Raw genomic sequence first — 18,714 nt, 5'->3', positions numbered from 1 at the left:
AAGAGAGACTGATCAACTTACTTAGAACTTGCTGAATTCACTAACTGGAGCTTTGTCTATGTGCTGCTCCAGCTTTAAATTCTTGATAGGATAAAGCACAAAGCCTATCACACTACCCTTGAGAGACCTTTCTCTTGGATCTACACCTGCAGCATCGTCCACTTTAAGGTTTTATTTTTCACAACAAGAATGAACTGTGTTAATTACTTTTCACTAGAATACAGTGCAATTCTCTCAGAGCAATCCCTGTGCTTATTCATGGTAATTATCTCAAAAACATCCTTCAGGCTGAACAGCACAAGGCTGAGGGCCAGTTAATGGCACAGCTCTGCTATCTTTCTTCCCAGTAACCTCCTTGGCATTTTCTGTATGAACTTCCCCTTCTCACTGAGCAGCAGCAACACGGTGTAGTTGCCAGGTTTTGCTCAGGGATTATCAGAACACAGCCAGCTTCAGTGTCAGCCATTTATTAGTTTCCAGCTGTACAAAGTGTAGCACTGTACATCTACAGTCCAAGGCTGTCCCAAAACACCAAAATGATGAAGAGTAACGTCACAGGGGGTAAGTTGCATTACTCACAGTCATTACATACAGAGTAAACTTAAATATCAAGTTGTTCATTAAAAGTAAGATGGAAATTAATTAAATCTGGTGCAGGGTCAAGTCACAGGAGGCCCAAGAGGTTGCTCAAGCTGTCCAAAGTTTCACCCCTGCTGAGCAGCCTCCAGGCCACACAGCACGCTGGTCCCTGCAGCCCTTGGGTCCCTCAGGGATGCTGTTCACACAGGCAGAGCCAGCCCATGCAGGGGTGGTTGTGGAGGCGGCTGCTGGTGTAGTCCATGCTGTGTTCCAAGTGACACAAAAGATTTAACAGGACAATTCCTTGCTTGGTCCAATGAGGACAATGTGTCTTGCCAAGCCGGTCCCATATCAGAACACTCCCAGTGCTCAGCAGTGCTGCAGCACCTCCCAGAAGCCATTCCTTCAGGAATTCCACTCCTCACAGAGGCCTCTTGGCATCACAGCAGTGGTTGCTCCTGCTTTTCCCAAGGAAGGCAAGAGGGACAGCTACTCACGGTCACTGTCACTGTCGCTGCTGTCACTGTCACTGCTGTCGCCGTCCCACTTGATACTCTCCAACGTCTTCCTGGGATGTGAAACAGTTCAGAATTCAGTTGTTGTAAAGAGAAATCCAAACCACAGGGCAAACACCCTCCAAAGAGAACAGTATGGGCTTTCTGCTGCCTACTGTCCTCACAGGACAGGTCCATCCAGCATTTGGTGGATGCACATCCACATCTTCTTGGAAAAGTAACAACTTCAGTTACCCCCCCCCAGGGGTGAGTCAGCTATCAGGGTGCTGGGCTTCTCTTTACTCAGGACCAGAACTGGCTCCAAGCTGTGGCCTCTCAAGGCTCAGCCCATCATCTGAGCTTGGCTGCAGCAGCTCAGCAGTGAGCAGTGGTGCCTGGAAAGAGGTGACCACAGGCCTCAGATCCTGGGAGCCTCCTGTACCACCCCTCTGCTTTCACTGGGCTGCAGCACTTTCTCTGGGCTGCAGCACTTTCTCTGGGGCTGCCAGACCCAGCTAGGAAAAGATTCTGGGAAAGAAAGGTAATGGCAGGTCTGATCAGTGGGACATGGAAAGTTCCCTTCCCTCCTAGGTGGGTGGATACTGCATGGAATCAAAAACTGAGGGGCCATTTCAGTCCCAGAGTCAACAACACCAACACATCATTCTGAAGACAGTTCTCTGCTCCCTTGTCAGAGAAGCCTTTCCACAGGAATTACCCCTCCAACACCCTGTCCCTACTGTACCCCAGCAGTAGCATGAAGTGCTCCAACTTACTTCTGTATTTCAGAGAGCTCAAACTCCTCCTCTGTTCTGCTTTTAAGCCTGTGAGATGAAGGCAGGCCAAGGGATGCTGCCAGCTTCACCAGCTTAATCGACTCCTCGGGGCAGTTGGTTTGTTTGGCACAGTTCAGGAACTCATTCATCACCTTGTCACTGCAAAAGGAAAGGCACAGCGTGACTGTTCAGGGGTCACAGGTGAGGTGGCCATTAATTTACAGCCTGTGCTTTAGAGAGGGAGAGAAGTGGCATTTTCAGATCACTCAACCAGCCCAGTTCTGCTTCTGACAGGAATTTCACCTCAGCCTTCAGCCTGTACCAGCATGGTGAGTTTGGGAACTCCTGTCCTAGCAGAAAGGGGCAGGTACAGAGTGCCACAAGGTGTGTGCCTCTTAGTACCACAAAACCTCATGGTGTTCACTTGGGCAACTCCAATTTTGTAATTTTAATTTGAAAAACCCACCTCAAAATCCCACATTCCTTAGAGTTGTGTTCTACTTCAAACAGATTTCCCTTCCCTGGCAAAATCCTGACACAAGCAGACTATTGTAGCCTTCTGGGGTACCACCTAAGATTTAGGATTTGAGTCGATAAACTTGTCTTCAGAATCCAGGCACCTCTGCAGCACCTCTGCTTTGTTAAGAGCACACTGGATTTCTTTTGAACACATGGAAAATCGTATGTTCCCAAGAGTCCTGCTCAGACTGATCTGTACTGCCGAGCCTATCGGCTCTCCATGGCCCAGAGCTTCATTCTCTGACATCTTAATCCCCTCCCACTTCACATTTTTAACATGTTTTAAGACAGAAAGGTCTTGGAATGTATCTGCTGGATAAACAAAAGCCATGCTCACAGAGACAGACAAACACTCATGTTTTGGAAGCAAATGGACCACTGTTGTCAATTGTGACTGGGGCTTGGACTTCCTGATCTTTAAAGGTCCCATCCAACCCAGACTATTCCACGATTCTCTGACAGAAATGCTGGGTCTCAGCCAAAGGGGAGACTCAGTACCTGAAGAACAGAGAAGTACTTACGTAGGAATCCTATTGGTTTGCTGGAAAAGTTCCATCATGTTCCTATTCAAAAGAAAATAATAATTAAAAACCCCCACACAACACAGGAACAGACAGTTATTAAATCTCTTGGAGGAGCCTCCATTCAAACACAGGTAGGCTCAAATTCATGAAATATTCCCCATGGAACTGAAAGAATCATATGCCATATTCTTGCAATCTGTACCCTTTAACTTCATTGATTAGTTTAACACAATGTCTTAAACCAGTGCAGAATACATAAAAAGTGGAGCTGGTGGCAAGTTTCCTTTAAAATATGACATATTTTAGAAGGGTACTTGCCACTTCTTTGTTTTAAATGAATCAGTGCAAAAGGAATATCTATATTTAATAGAAAACAGCTCAGGACCTTAAACTGAAGGATGGATATTTTAACCTGTATTTTAAGTTTAGAGCACGTAGGACAGTAAATTCCAGCCACTGGAGAGTTCTAAAAAACAGGTCTCTTAGAGGTTTAATTAGGGTTAATTCTAATTAGAAGCTTAATTAAGCTAGTTAAAGTCTTCAGCAGTTTGAAATCCACGTTCTGAAGATCAGAAAATGGGAAGCTGTGGGCAATCAGCAGCACTCAGGGAAGTGACAATCAAACCCCACCTTGCCCTAAGCAGCTGTACAAAGCTCTACACCAGTCACTGTGTTAATAGCTAAACCATTTTTAAGACAGAAAACTGTAACTTGGTGCCAAGAATGAACAGTACCATTGAGAAAAACAACCCGTCACATCCTCAGCAGGATTTATCCCCTCCCTTTGCACAAGCATTCAAAGGCAACTGGTCATTAGCTTTTGATTTTTGTGATAAAATCTCGAGTCACAGTATCAGCAAGCCCACACTTACCAAGCATCCTGGGTCCTCCCAGCCCTGGAAAATAGCACCACAACATTGCCCAGAGTACTGCCTGTCCATTCCAGCGGGACCTGCTCCCTCCCAGCTGGCTCATGGGCAGCTTTGATGTCTTCAGCACACTTGGCAAATGCCAGCTGAATCTGTGAAAATACTGTGCTATTAATCCCCAAACCTCTAGAATTAATGTAACAATTTCAGTGCAATTTCTTTGACAAGTTTGCTCCATATGTGATTTAAATTTGTGAATTGACAGCAGTTACTCCTGGCAGAACAATCTCTCACTTCTGCCAGGACAACCATCCCTACTAGGCAAGATCTAAGGTGGCTTTGCAGGGACAGCTGGTGTCAGAGGATTCTGCAGGACACATCTGCCTTTAACACTCTGCAGCTTGAGAAGGCAGTTAGTGCAGTGAAACCCTTGGCAGAAATTCTGTCATGTGCTTCCTCAGAGATGTGGCTGGCTGGGCTGGATTACTCCTCCAAACCCTGTTAAGGAAGTGATCCTCTGTGTTAATGTGAGGTTTCTCTGCAGGTTGAGGACAATCCAAAGGGTTTAAGAGGTGTGGATAAGCTCACATGAATCTGGAAATCTGCAATGGCAGATGAACTGGAACTCTAGGACTGACCTGGGACAGTAATACAGCATTTACAGTCTGTGTGCTGCACTCGGAAACAGGGAGACATCGCTCTATTCTGTCCTGGTTTTGAATTTCTTCATAGTTTCTTCTTTCTTTCTGTGGGGCTGTGTTTTGGATTTGGGATGAAAATTATGTTGGTAACACAGGGGTATTTTTGTCACTACTGAGCAGTGCTTACAGTGTCAAGGCCTTCTCTGCTGCTCACCCATCCAGCGAGTGGCCTGGGGGTGCACAGGGAGCTCAGAGGGGACACAGGTGACCCCAAGTGACCCAAGGGATATTCCAGATGACAGCAGGTCACACTCAGCACAAACAGCTGGGAAAAGGAAGAAGTGGGGTACGTTTGGGGGATGACATTTGTCTTCCCAAGTAACCACTACATCTGAGCTTTCCAGGAGCATGGCTTTCTTAGGGATGGCTGAACACCTGCCTGCAATGGGAAGTGGTGAATGAACTCCCTGAGATTTTGTACTGTCCCAAATCCCTCCACCATCCATCCCCCCACTGGGGGGATGTGGGTGAGTGGCTGTGTGGTGCTCAGCTGTTCTCAAGGGTTAAACCACATCAACTTCCTTACTTCAAACCACACCAACTTTCTTACCTCATCTGGGTGCTGGTCCCTGCTCATCAAAGACAGGAACTCTTCCAACAGCTCTTGTCTCCTGGTAAACCCCAACTGTTTCACATCTGTTCAGAGAAAGGCAGTAGTTGGTAAGTACCCTTGTTCCCAACTCCTGGTAATGTGGCCAGCACAATGCACACCATTTAATAAAGTGAAAAGCCACTGTCTGTGACTGAGCTGGTCACATATGGTCACTCTTTCCCCTCACTATCAAGTCCTGGAGGTCCTGTGCACTAAGTACATAAACTAAACAGGTTTCTTCTTCCCCTCTCTCAAGATTCCAGATTGCCAGAGCAGCTACTCCCCTCGATAATGGCCTTCAAGGTTCCCAGCACTGGCCAACCTGCTGATGACCCCATCACAGAAGAGGGAAGGTAACAGCACAGAGCACTGTCTGCAACATCAAGCAGTTACCAATCCTGAGAGGGAATGTGGATCTGAACTGCTGCTGGACAGTGAGACCCACAAGCCTCTGCAGACAGGGAGACCTCCATCACCATCTGTCTCCTCTGAGGACTGACTTTATTTTTATGTTTTTCAAAGCTAGATTAACTCTTAGCCAAGGATTAAGATTGGAACTGATCTCCAGGTGATTAGATGTCATAGGATAAGTGGTGCTTTAGAATTCTGTCCTATGCTACCTATAAAATTGCACTACACTGACTCTACTTACAGAAATCTGTGCTATTTTGACTACTGATTCTATGCTAATAAGAAAATCCTGTTAAGAAAATTAAGCTTAAATTGTAATTACAAATGAGTGCTGTCATCATTCTGACAAGGATCCCTAAAAGAACCACCTGTCCCCTCAGTGTTGGCAACAGTTGGATATCTTTTGTGTGCTACAGCCTGTATCTGCATTATTGTTTCCTCTTTGTAAGATGCAAAGAATGGGAAAATCATTTAGACATGTTAAACCCAGGCTGCTGGTTGAAGTGCTACTCTCTGTAAGCACTCAGTTTTCCAGGACACAGACACTGCACTATGACACAGCCATAATCTCTAGGATAGTCTGTGCTGCCTTTCACACAACCTCACTATTGCACTAGGGAGCAACGTGCCTTGTTCCAGTGCACCTTATCCTGGCTATTCTGAGCAATGGGAAGGTTCCAAACTAACTCTCACTTCACATTGCTACTGACATTTATCAAACACACTTGCCATGTGGCCACCACTAACCTTCCCAGACTGCAGGGATCACTTCCAACTGGTTGGCTGCATCCAGTGCTTGAAGGAGGTCCAAAATGTTTTTAGGAGTTGGATAGAAGAGCTGATGAAGGAAGAGAATCATTTCAGTCACCTGTAACTGCTCCATTTCTCCAGACTGAAGCTCTGAAGCTCATTTACCCCAGTGCACACTTACCGAAGGGGACATTTCTTTGTACCACTTCAACACAACCTCAATTTGTTCCATCATGCACAACAACGAAAAGAATTTTGACCTAGAAGAGAGGAAAAATGTCCTAACTCAGTAATGATTAGAGCAACCAAACCACAGAGACACACCAGCAAATGATGGGTGTGCTGATCAGACTTGTACTGCAGATCAGGGAAGTCTCACTGTGTGATTGCAATATTCCAATCAGACAAGCAGCAGCGTTTTTTATGACAGAACTTAATGCTGACATCTCATAACTGGCAGAAATAATGAGAAGTTAGACCACTGCATTTTAAGATCTCAAAAAATGAAAAAGGCCATGTCCTGCCTGATGCCAGGTTTGAGCTACCTGAATCTGTCTCAAATGCAACCTCTGGTTAAGAAGCACTTTAAGAACTGAACTAAATGAACTTCATTACTTGTGCAAGTTCACAGTACAAGGCTGTGTCCCTGATCCAGTGCATCGATTAGGAAAATGTCCCTACACTAAGAAATTCTACTATTTTGTTGTTTTGTCCTAAGCTGCCATCCTAACTGCACAAAAGGATTGTAGAAAATACAACTGGTTGGTCTAGTTGTTGGATGGGTATTGAGATTAACTGACGCTCCAAGACAATGGGTTTCAGTCTGGAAACTGAAAATAAATCCTAAGCAATCATTGTCATTGAGGGACCCGATTCCCAAACTGCACATACAATAACCAGCTGGTGTTCAATGTCCAAATCCTAGTTCGTAGTCAAGCTGACAAAACACAAGATGCTGAACTTACCAGTAGCCATTTAACCGGTCCATATCCAAGAATTTCCAGTTGTCTCCCTTCTCCATTCCCTTATTTAACCGATAGGCAAGCTTGATATCCTTAAGATCACAGCACTGCAACAAACCAGCCAGATTTTAAAGGCATCAAATATAAAGAAAATCCCTCTGAGTCACTTTCACACAAAGGCACACACATTCACCACAGGCATGCAAGTTACCAATTTGGAAGGGATCAAACCAAGAACTGCAGAATTATGAGGGAAAGTTACAAGAGGTGATGAAAATGGGAGATATTGAGAACTAAACCTTGTATGACAGGGTGGAAAACTCACAGGCAATTCTTAAACAACTGGATAGCTCAAAGGAATTCTGATGGCAGGGAAGAGACACTTACCACTTGCATGGCAGTGGAAAAAAAGTTGGCTGAAAAGGAGAAAACAGTGTTAGCTTCAAACTTCCAAGGAGACCCAGAGATAAGCAGCTCAGTAACCCACACTCCCAGAGGACAAACAGGGTCAATTAAAAAGCTCAATTTGTAGCTAAGTTTGACAGTGTAGAAGGGATCTCACTTTTTAGGTAGAAACTTCGGTGTGGCATGAGTTGGGTGGTTTTTATACCCTTCTGCCAACAGCTTAGGGCAGAGAAAGGAACACTGTAACATACATAGCAGGACAGAAGCAAGCAAAGGCGGTGTTCAACATTCTATTTCCAGGAGTCCTTCCAAAGACAAAAAAGAAAGCTAGGATTGCCTAATATGCTACTCTCCTATCTTTGGCCTTCAAAGGGCCAAAAAACCTATCAAAGCCTCACTGAGTTCCTGAGGTATGAACTGTAACAGCTTCTTCATCCTATCATACAGGAATCTCAGCTGGTAAGAGTGTCTTCCAACACTTGGTTAACACCAGGTTGTGTACGGACATCTCTTTTCCAAATTCATCTTTACATGGAAGCTGCATCTGCTCCCAAAATACACAGAGGCCTGTGAACATCCCAGGGGAAAGCTGTGTATACAGAGATGGCAGAAAGAGCCAGACATGTGGGAAGTTCAGAATACACCCCTTCTAGAGATCCACACTTCAGTTTCCCACAAAGTTTTATTTCCTGGAATTATCTCAAAAGGATTAGGAAGAACTAGAATAGGAAAACTCACACCACACCACACCAAAACCCTGCCACTCACCAGTCATGTACCATTTAATGAAGCTGCTACGTGATGTTCCTCCTTAAACTAATCCTGTAAGTAGCCTTGGGTATTTTTAATTCTGTGGAGCTCAAACGCTCATTCAGGTTACACTCCCTCCACACAGAACCCAGTGCACCAATGCACAGGGCAATTTCTGTCCCTGAAATTTTTCCTTTGTCTCCAGAGAGTATCAGAAGGGACTGACAAGCCAAGTGCATGCATTTTTCCTAGCTGAGTAAAGCTACCTGAAATTCACAGGTATCTTTTCACCCAAGCTTAATCAGATATATGGAAGTCTTTACCATCATCAGGGTCCTGGGGAGTGAAACTCCTCTTTTCAACCTCATCTAACACCTCAGAGATGATGCCTGATGGGGGAAGATCAACTGTGGGATAAAAAGACAAGCAACAACACATCTTAGTTGTGCCAAATACTTCCTCAGTGAAGGGCATCAGCCTGCAAATATAACATGGAAATGGGAACAAGCAACATGATTTCAAACAAGTCTCATGACTTCCATGGTGCTCCCACATCAGCTGCAGATTTATTCGCTCCAAGATTTGCCCTCCTATTACCAGATTTACATAGCACAACAGGGCAGATTCAGAAAGATGAAAGTGCTTTCTAGCAAGGAATCAAATGGGCCTGGAAGTTTGTCTGTTAGGAGGCTGCACTGGGAAAAGCAAAGCATTTAATAAGCAAACAAAAAAATCTCTAAGGAGAAAACCCAAATATGAAACTAAAAATCCCCACAATCAAACCCAGAGAGACTCCAGAGTAGATTCTGCACAATTCTTAAAAGACAAGAAGTGCAGTTACCCTGCAGTGCCTATTCTCTTCCTACACCCAAAATTCTGTGGTCATGGGATCTTGAGCAGTTGGGCTCCTGCTTTCTAACACAGATATTTTCACGATGCCTCCAACGCACAGAACTGTTGCAGAAAAAGAATCCCCGAGCAATTTCATCCCTGAGTGGGCCAGTCTATGAAATCATATTGGACGTGGCACTGAGTACCATGATTGAGTAAACAGACTGGAGTTGGACCAAGGGTTGGACTTGATGATCTCGGAGGTCTTTTCCAACCCAATCCATTCTGTGATTGACTCTATGACAACACTGTGGTCAGATCCAGGCTCCAGAGAGACTGAGAAGCATTCACTCCCTGTACAAGGCTATCATCCTCTGCAGCTGTTTTCCACCCAAGCAGGATCAGGTTGCACATGCAACACTGAGATCAGAAACATAAGAGCTTGTCTTTTAATGCACAAGTCAACTGGCTCCACCCATCCCATGTGGGAAGCATTCAGAGCAGAAGCTAAAGGAGACACGTTCAGGGACAAGCTGACAGCGCACGTACCGCCTCTGTAGAATATGGAGAGAAGGTGATCGTACGTCGCCAGGCTGGGCTCTGCAAAGCAAAAACATTGCAGTTACTTCAACCTCCCTGGCTGAGCTTCATGCCAGAGCCTTAACCCAGTCTCTGCCCTTCCAATCAGGCACGCATCAATTTACTCCAGTGTCTCTCCCCACCCACCCTAATGCTGTAGCAGAGCTCAGGTACACACAGCTGGGAGAGGTGACATCTGAGTGCACCAGCAGCTGGAACATCCCAGTTCTATGGGGGGAGCAGCCAAGCTTCACTGCCCTGAACTAAAATCACAAACACTTCTCAGCTAGTTTCCCTTCTGCTCATGAATGTATCTCTGGCCTATCAACAAGCATTTTGCTGGAGCAAAGCACAGTCCACAGGACATCAAATCCGTTGTGTGGATACTCCTTGTTTTTGCAGTATGTTTTTGGATTCAAAAAACATTATTGAGATCAAAAGGGTTTTTTTCTGTAGAGATGTGGATATATAGACCTGAAATGGTTTGAGTGGCTTATGAAGAACATCTTCTCTGCCACAGGGAATCCCTGTGTTGTGTGCTACTTAACTATTCTGCTCTGGAGGTGGCACTGGAATATAATGGCAAATGAATATAATAAATATTATGGTTCTCTTACCTATATCAAGTGCTTCCATTTCCTTCACTACCAATAAAGCCATACTTCTGCCCACACCACCACATCTTCTCAGAGCCTTCAGTACAGCATTAAAAGTTAGCAGATTTGGCTGCACTTCCTGTTGAGCCATGTGAGTTAGGAACTCCTGAAAACAAAATACCCAAATCCTTAGTGTTTCACATGTTATGGATCACAGCTCAGCTTTCAGGCAGGTTATATACACATTTCCTTAACCTAATCCTTTTCATCCCTGTCAGGGAAACAACTGCTTTAACTGATCATTTATTAAGGGAGTACTGTCTGATTTTTAATTACTTTGACAAGAATCCAAGTTTACCACATTACATCAGATTAGATCTTGGACAACTGTGTCTAGAACATCAAGGAAATTTTTATAGTTTCACACTACTTTTCCTTATTGATGTTATGTCATTAAAAGTGAAGCCTCAAAATGTCATCCCTCAAAATTCCATTTTCATCACACCACCATGAATTCAATTTTCTTTTTTCTAAAATTGTTGGTTTATTTTATCTTCCAGCATAATTTCCCCAATTGCTTTCTGTAATTCTTGGACCAGGTATGTTCTCATAAGATACACCACTCTGCAAGGGCAAGGCTGGATTTTGTACATTTGCCACTCCTCTATAGTTGGCTTTTATGTTTACACTAAAGAACTTCCTTTGCAGCAGAAATCAGTATTTTAGGACAAAGCTCTTGCTTTTCTAACAACTGCAGAATTTTAATGGTAAACTAGATCCATACACTCCTGCTCCTTTCCCCCTCCTCCGATCTACCCTCCTTACCTTGGTTAATTCCCATCTTTCTGTGAACTTCTCCTTCAGAATTGGGGCTGCTCTGATCAGTGCATTGAAGGTGTGCACATCAGCTGTAAAAATGTACGATAATAATTTTAACTGATAATTTATAAGTGTGGAAGAAAAGATGTTGTTCTACCATGGCTCAGCTTTTGGCAAAGTCTCATGCAAACCTGTTTGCAGCGAGCCAGCCACACGCCAGCTGCACTGAAACCACCAGTCTGCACTCAGCTCCCATGATCCAGCTGAGGTCCGTACCCCTGCGCCAATCATCACTGCCATGGAACAAACACCACGGACTCAGCACGGGGTTCTGCTGCTTAAACATCACAAAGGAAAACCAGGAGACACTCACCCTTGTGCCTTTCATTCAGCAAGTCTATGTACATGTCATAAGCTTTAGCAAAAGCCCCATGCTGAAAAAAACAATAAAAATAAACCACTTCTGTGACTGTGTGAGATTTCACAAACTGAAAAAAATCCCCCAGCACTGAAGAATAACTTTACCTTCACCATCCCACGGATCATTGTGCAATAGGAGTGTGCATTCCTCTCTGGCATTATCTTAAATATCCTTTCAGCATGGTTGTTATCCCTAGAATCAATGAACAAACTGAACGTTAAAGAACCAAATAAAAGATAACTTTAGGAAAAGGATTTAACATGCAGAGCAAAATGAGGGGCTGCACCCCCAATGGCTGACAGTCAAATACATCACTTGTGATACTTTGAGCTGTTCTACAATTGCCAGACTTCCATCAACACTTAAGATCAGCAAACACAGATGTATTTAACAAGTAATTCCCATGAATATGGGCTGCTAAAATGTCTTAAAGTCTGTTTTAAAAACAATGATGTGTGTGCACAGCCACTGAATATGGAGATATTGGCAACAGCTTCTATACCTCCATCTAGGGCCAGATGACTGTAAACCTCTTTGGAACTGTCTCTTTGGAGCCTTCTCCTCTGAAGCATTCACCTGGAGAGATTTTGTAGAAGTAAGTTTCCCAGAGTTCAAAACTGTGGTTAAACATCACTGATGCAATTTGGTAACAACACAGAACTTCACTGGCAATTTACATGCCACCAAATGTGGGGTTGGAGAGGCCACATAAAAATAATCGCTGTTGTATTTTCTATTACAACTCAGACAGCAGTAATTAGATTAAAAATAATACTTATGTAATTAAACATACTAACCAGATAAATTCCATGTGTTTATGGAGTTGGTGGGAATCTTTAGACCACAGCAACTACTCTATAAAACCCTTTGTTCCTCAACATTCTTTCCAGGGACAGTATAACTACTACTGTCCCCTGCAACCTGATACTCTGATGTCACACAAGGAGCCCTCAACTTCATTAAAATCCAGTCAATGTGGTTCAGACTGGAAGAAAACTGACCAGGTTATCTATACTAGAGTCACAAGAGGTCTTCTTTGCAGGCAACTATAAAAACAAGGCTGTCAGGGAGAAACAGTTATTTAAGCACAGCTCAGCCAAGACAGGGTTTCAGCTACAAAGTTCAGCTTTACACCAACTACTATTGCTACTAGGTCAGACACCAGATTTTTATAACATTTATCTCCTGAGAACGCTGACTGCATCTTACCCACCTCACACCATCTCCCAGGCAGGCTGCCAACAGTACATAAAACCTGGCATCACCTTGATACACTCCTACTACATATGAAATAAATAGAGATCAACAAGTTTCTTCATACCCCTGGTTCTTCCAAATCCTTTTTTGCTTCTTCCTCATTTTCAGAAGTAGATTCTTCATCTCCATAGAAGCATAGCAAATCTAAAAGGCTGTTTGTGGTCTCCAGAGATAGAGGGGTACCTTTAGAAAACAATGATTTATGACAGTCACTGAGAAAGTAAAGAGCCCATTATGGCAGTATCAGAAAAATTCTGAGCAGCCAGTTACTACACTTTACCCTGTTTCAACACAAAGACATTCTCTAGCAAGTCTGTAAACCTCAGTGTGTCATGAACCCACTCACTACAGGAGACAACTTTAACACTGAAATAGAGTATTTCCTTTCCTGCTGAAGCCACTGAAAGGGTAGAGTTTTCCTGAAGAAGTGGGAGAGGGAAGTGGCAGCTGGCAGCCAGAACCGTGAAGCAGCACAAGCCCAAATCCACACCTGAAATTTTTAGTGTTTTTCATAACTACTCCTGGGATACGCCCTGCTGTGAAGACTACTTCCTGTGTTTCACTTTCTATGAAACAGATTTAAAAACAACAAAAGAAAAGGATTTCCTCTGCTTCCCGGTCATGAAATCATTTGTTCTCCTTATCACCACCGTGACACCTCAGAGAAGCAGTGGCTAAGATTACATTATTCTCTAGTAACTCTAGAGAACCACTTCACCAGACCAGTCAGCTGTGAAATGCAGCAACACTGTGATAAAACTGTCCCCACAGCCTGTGTCAGCTGCCAAAACTTTTGGCACAATTTAAACAGAGCTCTACTGCAGAATCTGGCAGGTGACCACATACCTGCTTGTACAAGCTGATCAAATATGTCCACAGACTCTTTCACCCTTCTGAGCTTGATACGCTCCTTTAGAGCTTCCTCACTCACTCCTTCAGTCTGAGGTGTGAGAGTCTCAGGCATCAAGCACTAAAAGCAAAGACTGTAAGTTAGTCATGAGCTCAAACCTTGCCTAAACTATCACTAAAACACTAACCAAATATCCTTACTCTTCACTAAATACACTTAGAGCCTACCAACAGCAGTCCTTCTGGTGATGAAGGACCTCATGCATCCTCACCCCTCACTTTTGTGCTAGTAAGTCAGCAACTAAACAACATTGCTCTTCTTGCGTTTGTCTCAAGAACCTGATATGATATTGAACTCTCAAGGAAAAATACTCCCTTCATAGTGGAAACACAGCACTGCTTTCATAGCAGTCTGCAAAACAGTTAACAAAGTTATCCTTTTTTGTCAGTTTTGGACCAGTCTGACAGCTGATTTCACTGACAAAGCACAAACACAATGAAAATGAAAAGCAAAAAGCTTACTGGTACATTGGGCTCTGCAAAAGTCTTGTCAAAATACTGAGGGAAGTTCTTCACAATGTACTTTGCAGCATTTCTCCCAGACTCCTTTGACAATGAATACAGACGCTGCACAGGAACAGGAGAGAACAAGATGAAGAAACACAAACTTCAAGGCCAAGAGTGAGGAGAAACATTTTCTGTAACTCTGAACATTCTGATGGGATCAAATTAAACTCATACTTTGTTTTCAACTCAGTAAAATCACAGGCAAGAGACAACATTTCAGATAAACATTCTGGTATTTTTGCCAGTATGTCTGTTCTTTAAATGCCACTGTACTTTATGCCCTTGTTGTTTAGCCAAGAGACACAGTCCTCTAACAGACATCTGAAATCCTGTATTGCTTCCTCAAGTTTAAAAGCATCTCTCATTTTAGAGACAAGAAAAAATTCTGAAAAAGATCTTTTGTAATCAAAACCAGGCTCCAATTAGGTAAGAGTCTTCACCACCTAAACAAAGGTTGGGGGGAAGTTATCAAGGATTTCAAAGGAAATACTTACAGAATTGGCTGCATTTCTGGGCATAAGGAAAGGGTCATCCTGGAACATATAATGAGCAGCAGTAGGATCCTGTGGAAAGAAGAACCTAGGGTTGAAAACTTACAGATATGTGCACAGCACTCATGGAATTTAAGGCACAATGAAAACTTCCATGATAACCACCACCTGAGAACATTTTAAAGAAGTTCCTCCTCTTATTCCAAAGGGCTTAGCCTGTCTGGAAATAGTTTTAGAAGTATTTCCATTTTACGCACATGCAGGCTGACATGGTGACAACAAACTATGACATGGAAGCATTAAGTGTCCTGCCAGGGACTTGCAGGTTCTGATTTAATTCCCAGAATTCCAGATAGACAGGATTAAAGACTGGCATCACAACATTTTCAGCTGTTGTCCAGCAAGAGCAAACATCCACTGCACTTTGCAAGGCTTGCTTTCTCAGACTGGGAAGGGGCATTCTGGATTGTGAAGCTGAGCTGGTAAAGGAACTGGCTCCTGATGTTAGCAAAAGCCTGATCAAAGTACTGCAGCTTTCACTGGTAACTGCAGCTCTCTCTCAGCATGAGAATGAGGCTTTAAGGACACAGAAAAACATATGGAGCGAAAGTGAAAATCCCACAAAAAAGAGATCTTTCATTTATGGTCAAAGCAGAAATTAAGAGCCTCCTGAGCACAAAGCTATTGCTTGAGATGAACAACCTGACCTAATTCCCCCACCAGCAGAACCACTCACCCTGTTCACGGTAGAAGCCAAGGTCTGGAGCACTGCCAGCTTATTCCTGAAGACAAAGGAGATTTGATTAATACTCAGTTGCAGAATTTGAATGCTCTGCCTCACATTGTATGGAAAACTAGCACAGGAACATGCCAGGAAAAGCCATAAGGACTTTCAGTTCTAGGAAATAACGGGTTTCCTGCACTTAGAAAATATCACTGTTCGCAAAGGGAGGGAAAATTCAACTGCAAAAATAAAAGGTCTCAGTTCTGGAACAATCCCATGAAAAAAGAAAAGATTTTGAGGAAAACCAGAAGAGCATCTGTGTTTCCAGCTATGACTCCTGCCTTTGTAATACATTATCAAATACAAGAACAAAGGGAAGAGACACAAACAATTCCCAAGAATGATTCTCTCAGAGCCCTCTCTAAGACAAGTCTTGGCAAGAAAAATAAAGCAACATAAAACTAGATTTCTCAGGACCCCGTGCCTGTGGATCTTTGAGACTCTGATTGTTTGAAGCAAAAAAGGAAAGGCCAATGGAAGTGTTTAGGTGAAGACAGTCTTATTTTAGGTTTTAAATACAGACACCATTTGGTTTTTGGAAGTACAGTCATACAATTCCATCTTAAGTGCTCCCAACAAAACAGCTTTTGTTGTGACAAATAATTTCTAAGAAGGATTTACTGAGCCAGCTATCAAGTTTTATTTTGCTGGAACAAGCATATCCATGTGCAGAGACCCAAATGAACCTGATTTTACACATTTCTAGTGAATGTGAACTTTTACAGAGACAGAACCAGGCTTAAAAGTGCAGTTCTGGTGTTTTTAGAAGAAAGATCAGAATGGAGTGCACATGGTCTGCATAGAGTCAAAATCAAGAATATTCCTGGAGTTCCCAGGAAAACCACTAGTGGGACTTTGCATCAAAGAATACAGAAACCTGACTTTTCCTGTTCAGATTTGGTGGACAGACTACACTTTGCTGTCTAACACTGATTTGCTTCCAAGTCAAGAGACACTCCAGGAATAAACACTTACCATGTTTTCCTTCGGGGGAGCACAATTTCCTCCTCAGTTACTGTGAAAAACAATATTACAATGGTCGTCAGGAACAGAATGACACCCAAAGAAAATCTTAACCTCATTGTTGTGGCGAGGTGGGGTCCATCTCTTCTCACACATAATAGACAGGACAAGAGGAAATGCCCTCAAGTTGCACCAGGGACGGTTTAGGTTGAATGTAAGAAAAAATTTCTTCACAGAAAGAGTTGCCATGCATGTGACAGGCTGCCCAGGGGGATTTAAAAGATGTGTAGATGTGGTACTTGGGGTCACAGTTCAGTGGTGGCCTTGGCAGTCATGGGTTAAATGTTGGACTCTATGATCTTACAGGTCTTTTCCAACTAAATGATTCTATGAAAATTGATGATTTAAGCAGATCCAGCTGAAAAACTCAGTCTAATGTAGGCCACAATTTATTGCAATGGTGGTAGCAAAGGCTGGCAGGGAACTTAAGAGTCTTGTTCAAACTCTTGGGCTGCAGGGCTGGGTGGTGATGAGGCAAGGAATCAAATTTAGCCAGGAAATTTCCACACAATGAAGACAGGGTGAAGGAAATCCAAGCAAAGAGGCTGTTCATGTCCTCGTTATGTCCTGACACACTATGTTGTTTTTGAGATTTTTTTATATGCACAAAACTAGTAATGGAGACATCTTATCTTACCTTCTGAGCTGTCCACAGCCTTCCCAAGAGCTGTGCTACTCGAGGAGCACCTACAAAGCAACCAGAAGTTTGAATTTATGGCAGTCACATTAATGCAGCAAGACCAGATAAATGAAATCCTGTACTACAGGTCAGAATTAATTAAAACCTTAGAAAGGAAAAATAATTAGAAATGTTGAACTAATTCCACTCTGACCCTGACCCCAAGGGAGATGCTGTGAAGGTGCATTCACAGCTCTGTGCTGTACAGTGGCAGAATTCCAGCTGCTCCTGTAAGTCCCATAAACTGGTTAGGGGTGATTTTGCCATCCCAGATGTGAGTTATATTTTCCCTACAGAGCACCCAGTGAAGTGAGGCCTTCTCATTTAAGGCACACCCTGAATGAAAACTCCTCATTTCACAGAATCATGGAATGTTAAGAGTTGGAATAGATCTTCAAAATCCTCCAGTTCCAACCACCCTGCCATTGGCAGGGACACCTCCCACTATCCCAGGTTGCTCAGAGCCCCATCCAGGCTGGCCTTGGACACTTCCAGGGATGGGGCAGCCACAGCTTCTCTGGGCACCCTATGCCAGGGCCTGCCCACCCACACAGTAAATTATTGCTTCCTAATATCTAATCTAAATTTCTTTTATTTCAATTTGCACCCATTACTCCTTATCCTATGACTACAGTTTCTGACAGAGTCCCTCAGCAGCTCCTCCAGGTACTGGAAGGTTGCTGAGCCCTGAGCAGCTCCAACTTTCTCAGCTGTCTCTGTCAGGTGAAAATCGTAAGGTGAAAAGCCGTAAAGGAAGTGCCCATCTGCTTTTTCAGTTCTAGGAATCGCTTAACAGCTCAAACTCTCTTCCGGGAGCCTCCCAGTCGTCCAAAAGCAGGGAAGAGCCCCAGGGAAGGCGCCCAAACGCAGGGAAGAGCCCCAGGGAAGGCGCCCAAACGCAGGGAAGAGCCCCAGGGAAGGCGCCCAAACGCAGGGAAGAGCCCCAGGGAAGGCGCCCAAACGCAGGGAAGAGCCCCAGGGAAGGCGCCCAAACGCAGGGAAGAGCCCCAGGGAAGGCGCCCAAACGCAGGGAAGAGCCCCAGGGAAGGCGCCCAAACGCAGGGAAGAGCGCCAGGGAAGGCGCCCAAACGCAGGGAAGAGCGCCAGGGAAGGGACTCCCCGCACGCCGACCCGGCCATGCCGCCCGCGGGCGCCACCGCGCATGCGCACTACAAGCGCCCACACAGTGCCCTGGCAGCCTTTCCCGCCTCTCTCCCTCCACCGCCCGCCCGTCGCTTCCTCCCCGGCGCCGCAGCCCGGGCGCTCCTTGCCCTGCCGGAGGACCCTCACCGGTAGCTCTCGGGCCCGGCCTGGAGGCGGCAGCGCCGGCTCAGCCACAGCGCTCGCTGCCAGCACCCGGCCCCGGCGCGCCCCGCCGCCATGCTGTCCCCGCGCGCTGCCCGCTGGGAGCGGGGCGGCACCACTGCCGCACGGGAGGGGGGGAAATGGGCGGTACCGCCCCAGCACCGCAGTGGTGCCGCCCAGC

The 18,714-nt window shown here is 44.5% G+C and overlaps 1 protein-coding gene and 1 non-coding gene across 2 annotated transcripts; both read right to left on the bottom strand.

The window, feature by feature from the left end:
* Positions 1 to 451: 451 nt before the first annotated feature.
* PTCD3 (pentatricopeptide repeat domain 3) lies at positions 452 to 18,640 on the bottom strand. Its single transcript, XM_071557001.1, has 24 exons — positions 18,519 to 18,640; positions 17,187 to 17,236; positions 16,502 to 16,541; positions 15,479 to 15,524; positions 14,746 to 14,814; positions 14,207 to 14,311; positions 13,682 to 13,805; positions 12,900 to 13,018; positions 12,081 to 12,154; positions 11,683 to 11,770; positions 11,531 to 11,591; positions 11,164 to 11,246; positions 10,360 to 10,504; positions 9,713 to 9,763; positions 8,656 to 8,739; positions 7,565 to 7,593; positions 7,181 to 7,284; positions 6,397 to 6,475; positions 6,213 to 6,303; positions 5,013 to 5,098; positions 3,765 to 3,913; positions 2,890 to 2,931; positions 1,850 to 2,008; positions 452 to 1,147 (listed from the first exon to the last, which is right to left on the bottom strand). The coding sequence occupies exons 1-24, from the start codon at positions 18,608 to 18,610 to the stop codon at positions 1,069 to 1,071; spliced, it is 2,049 nt and encodes a 682-aa protein (XP_071413102.1). The 5' UTR covers positions 18,611 to 18,640; the 3' UTR covers positions 452 to 1,068.
* Positions 11,316 to 11,457, bottom strand: LOC139672681 (small nucleolar RNA SNORD94). Its single transcript, XR_011697967.1, has one exon. It is a non-coding gene; the product is annotated as a small nucleolar RNA SNORD94 (small nucleolar RNA).
* Positions 18,641 to 18,714: the final 74 nt, after the last annotated feature.

Source organism: Pithys albifrons, chromosome 5 (assembly GCF_047495875.1).
Source record: "Pithys albifrons albifrons isolate INPA30051 chromosome 5, PitAlb_v1, whole genome shotgun sequence".
NCBI classification, from domain to species: Eukaryota; Metazoa; Chordata; class Aves; order Passeriformes; family Thamnophilidae; genus Pithys; species Pithys albifrons.
This window is presented reverse-complemented; position numbering and strand designations above follow the sequence as displayed.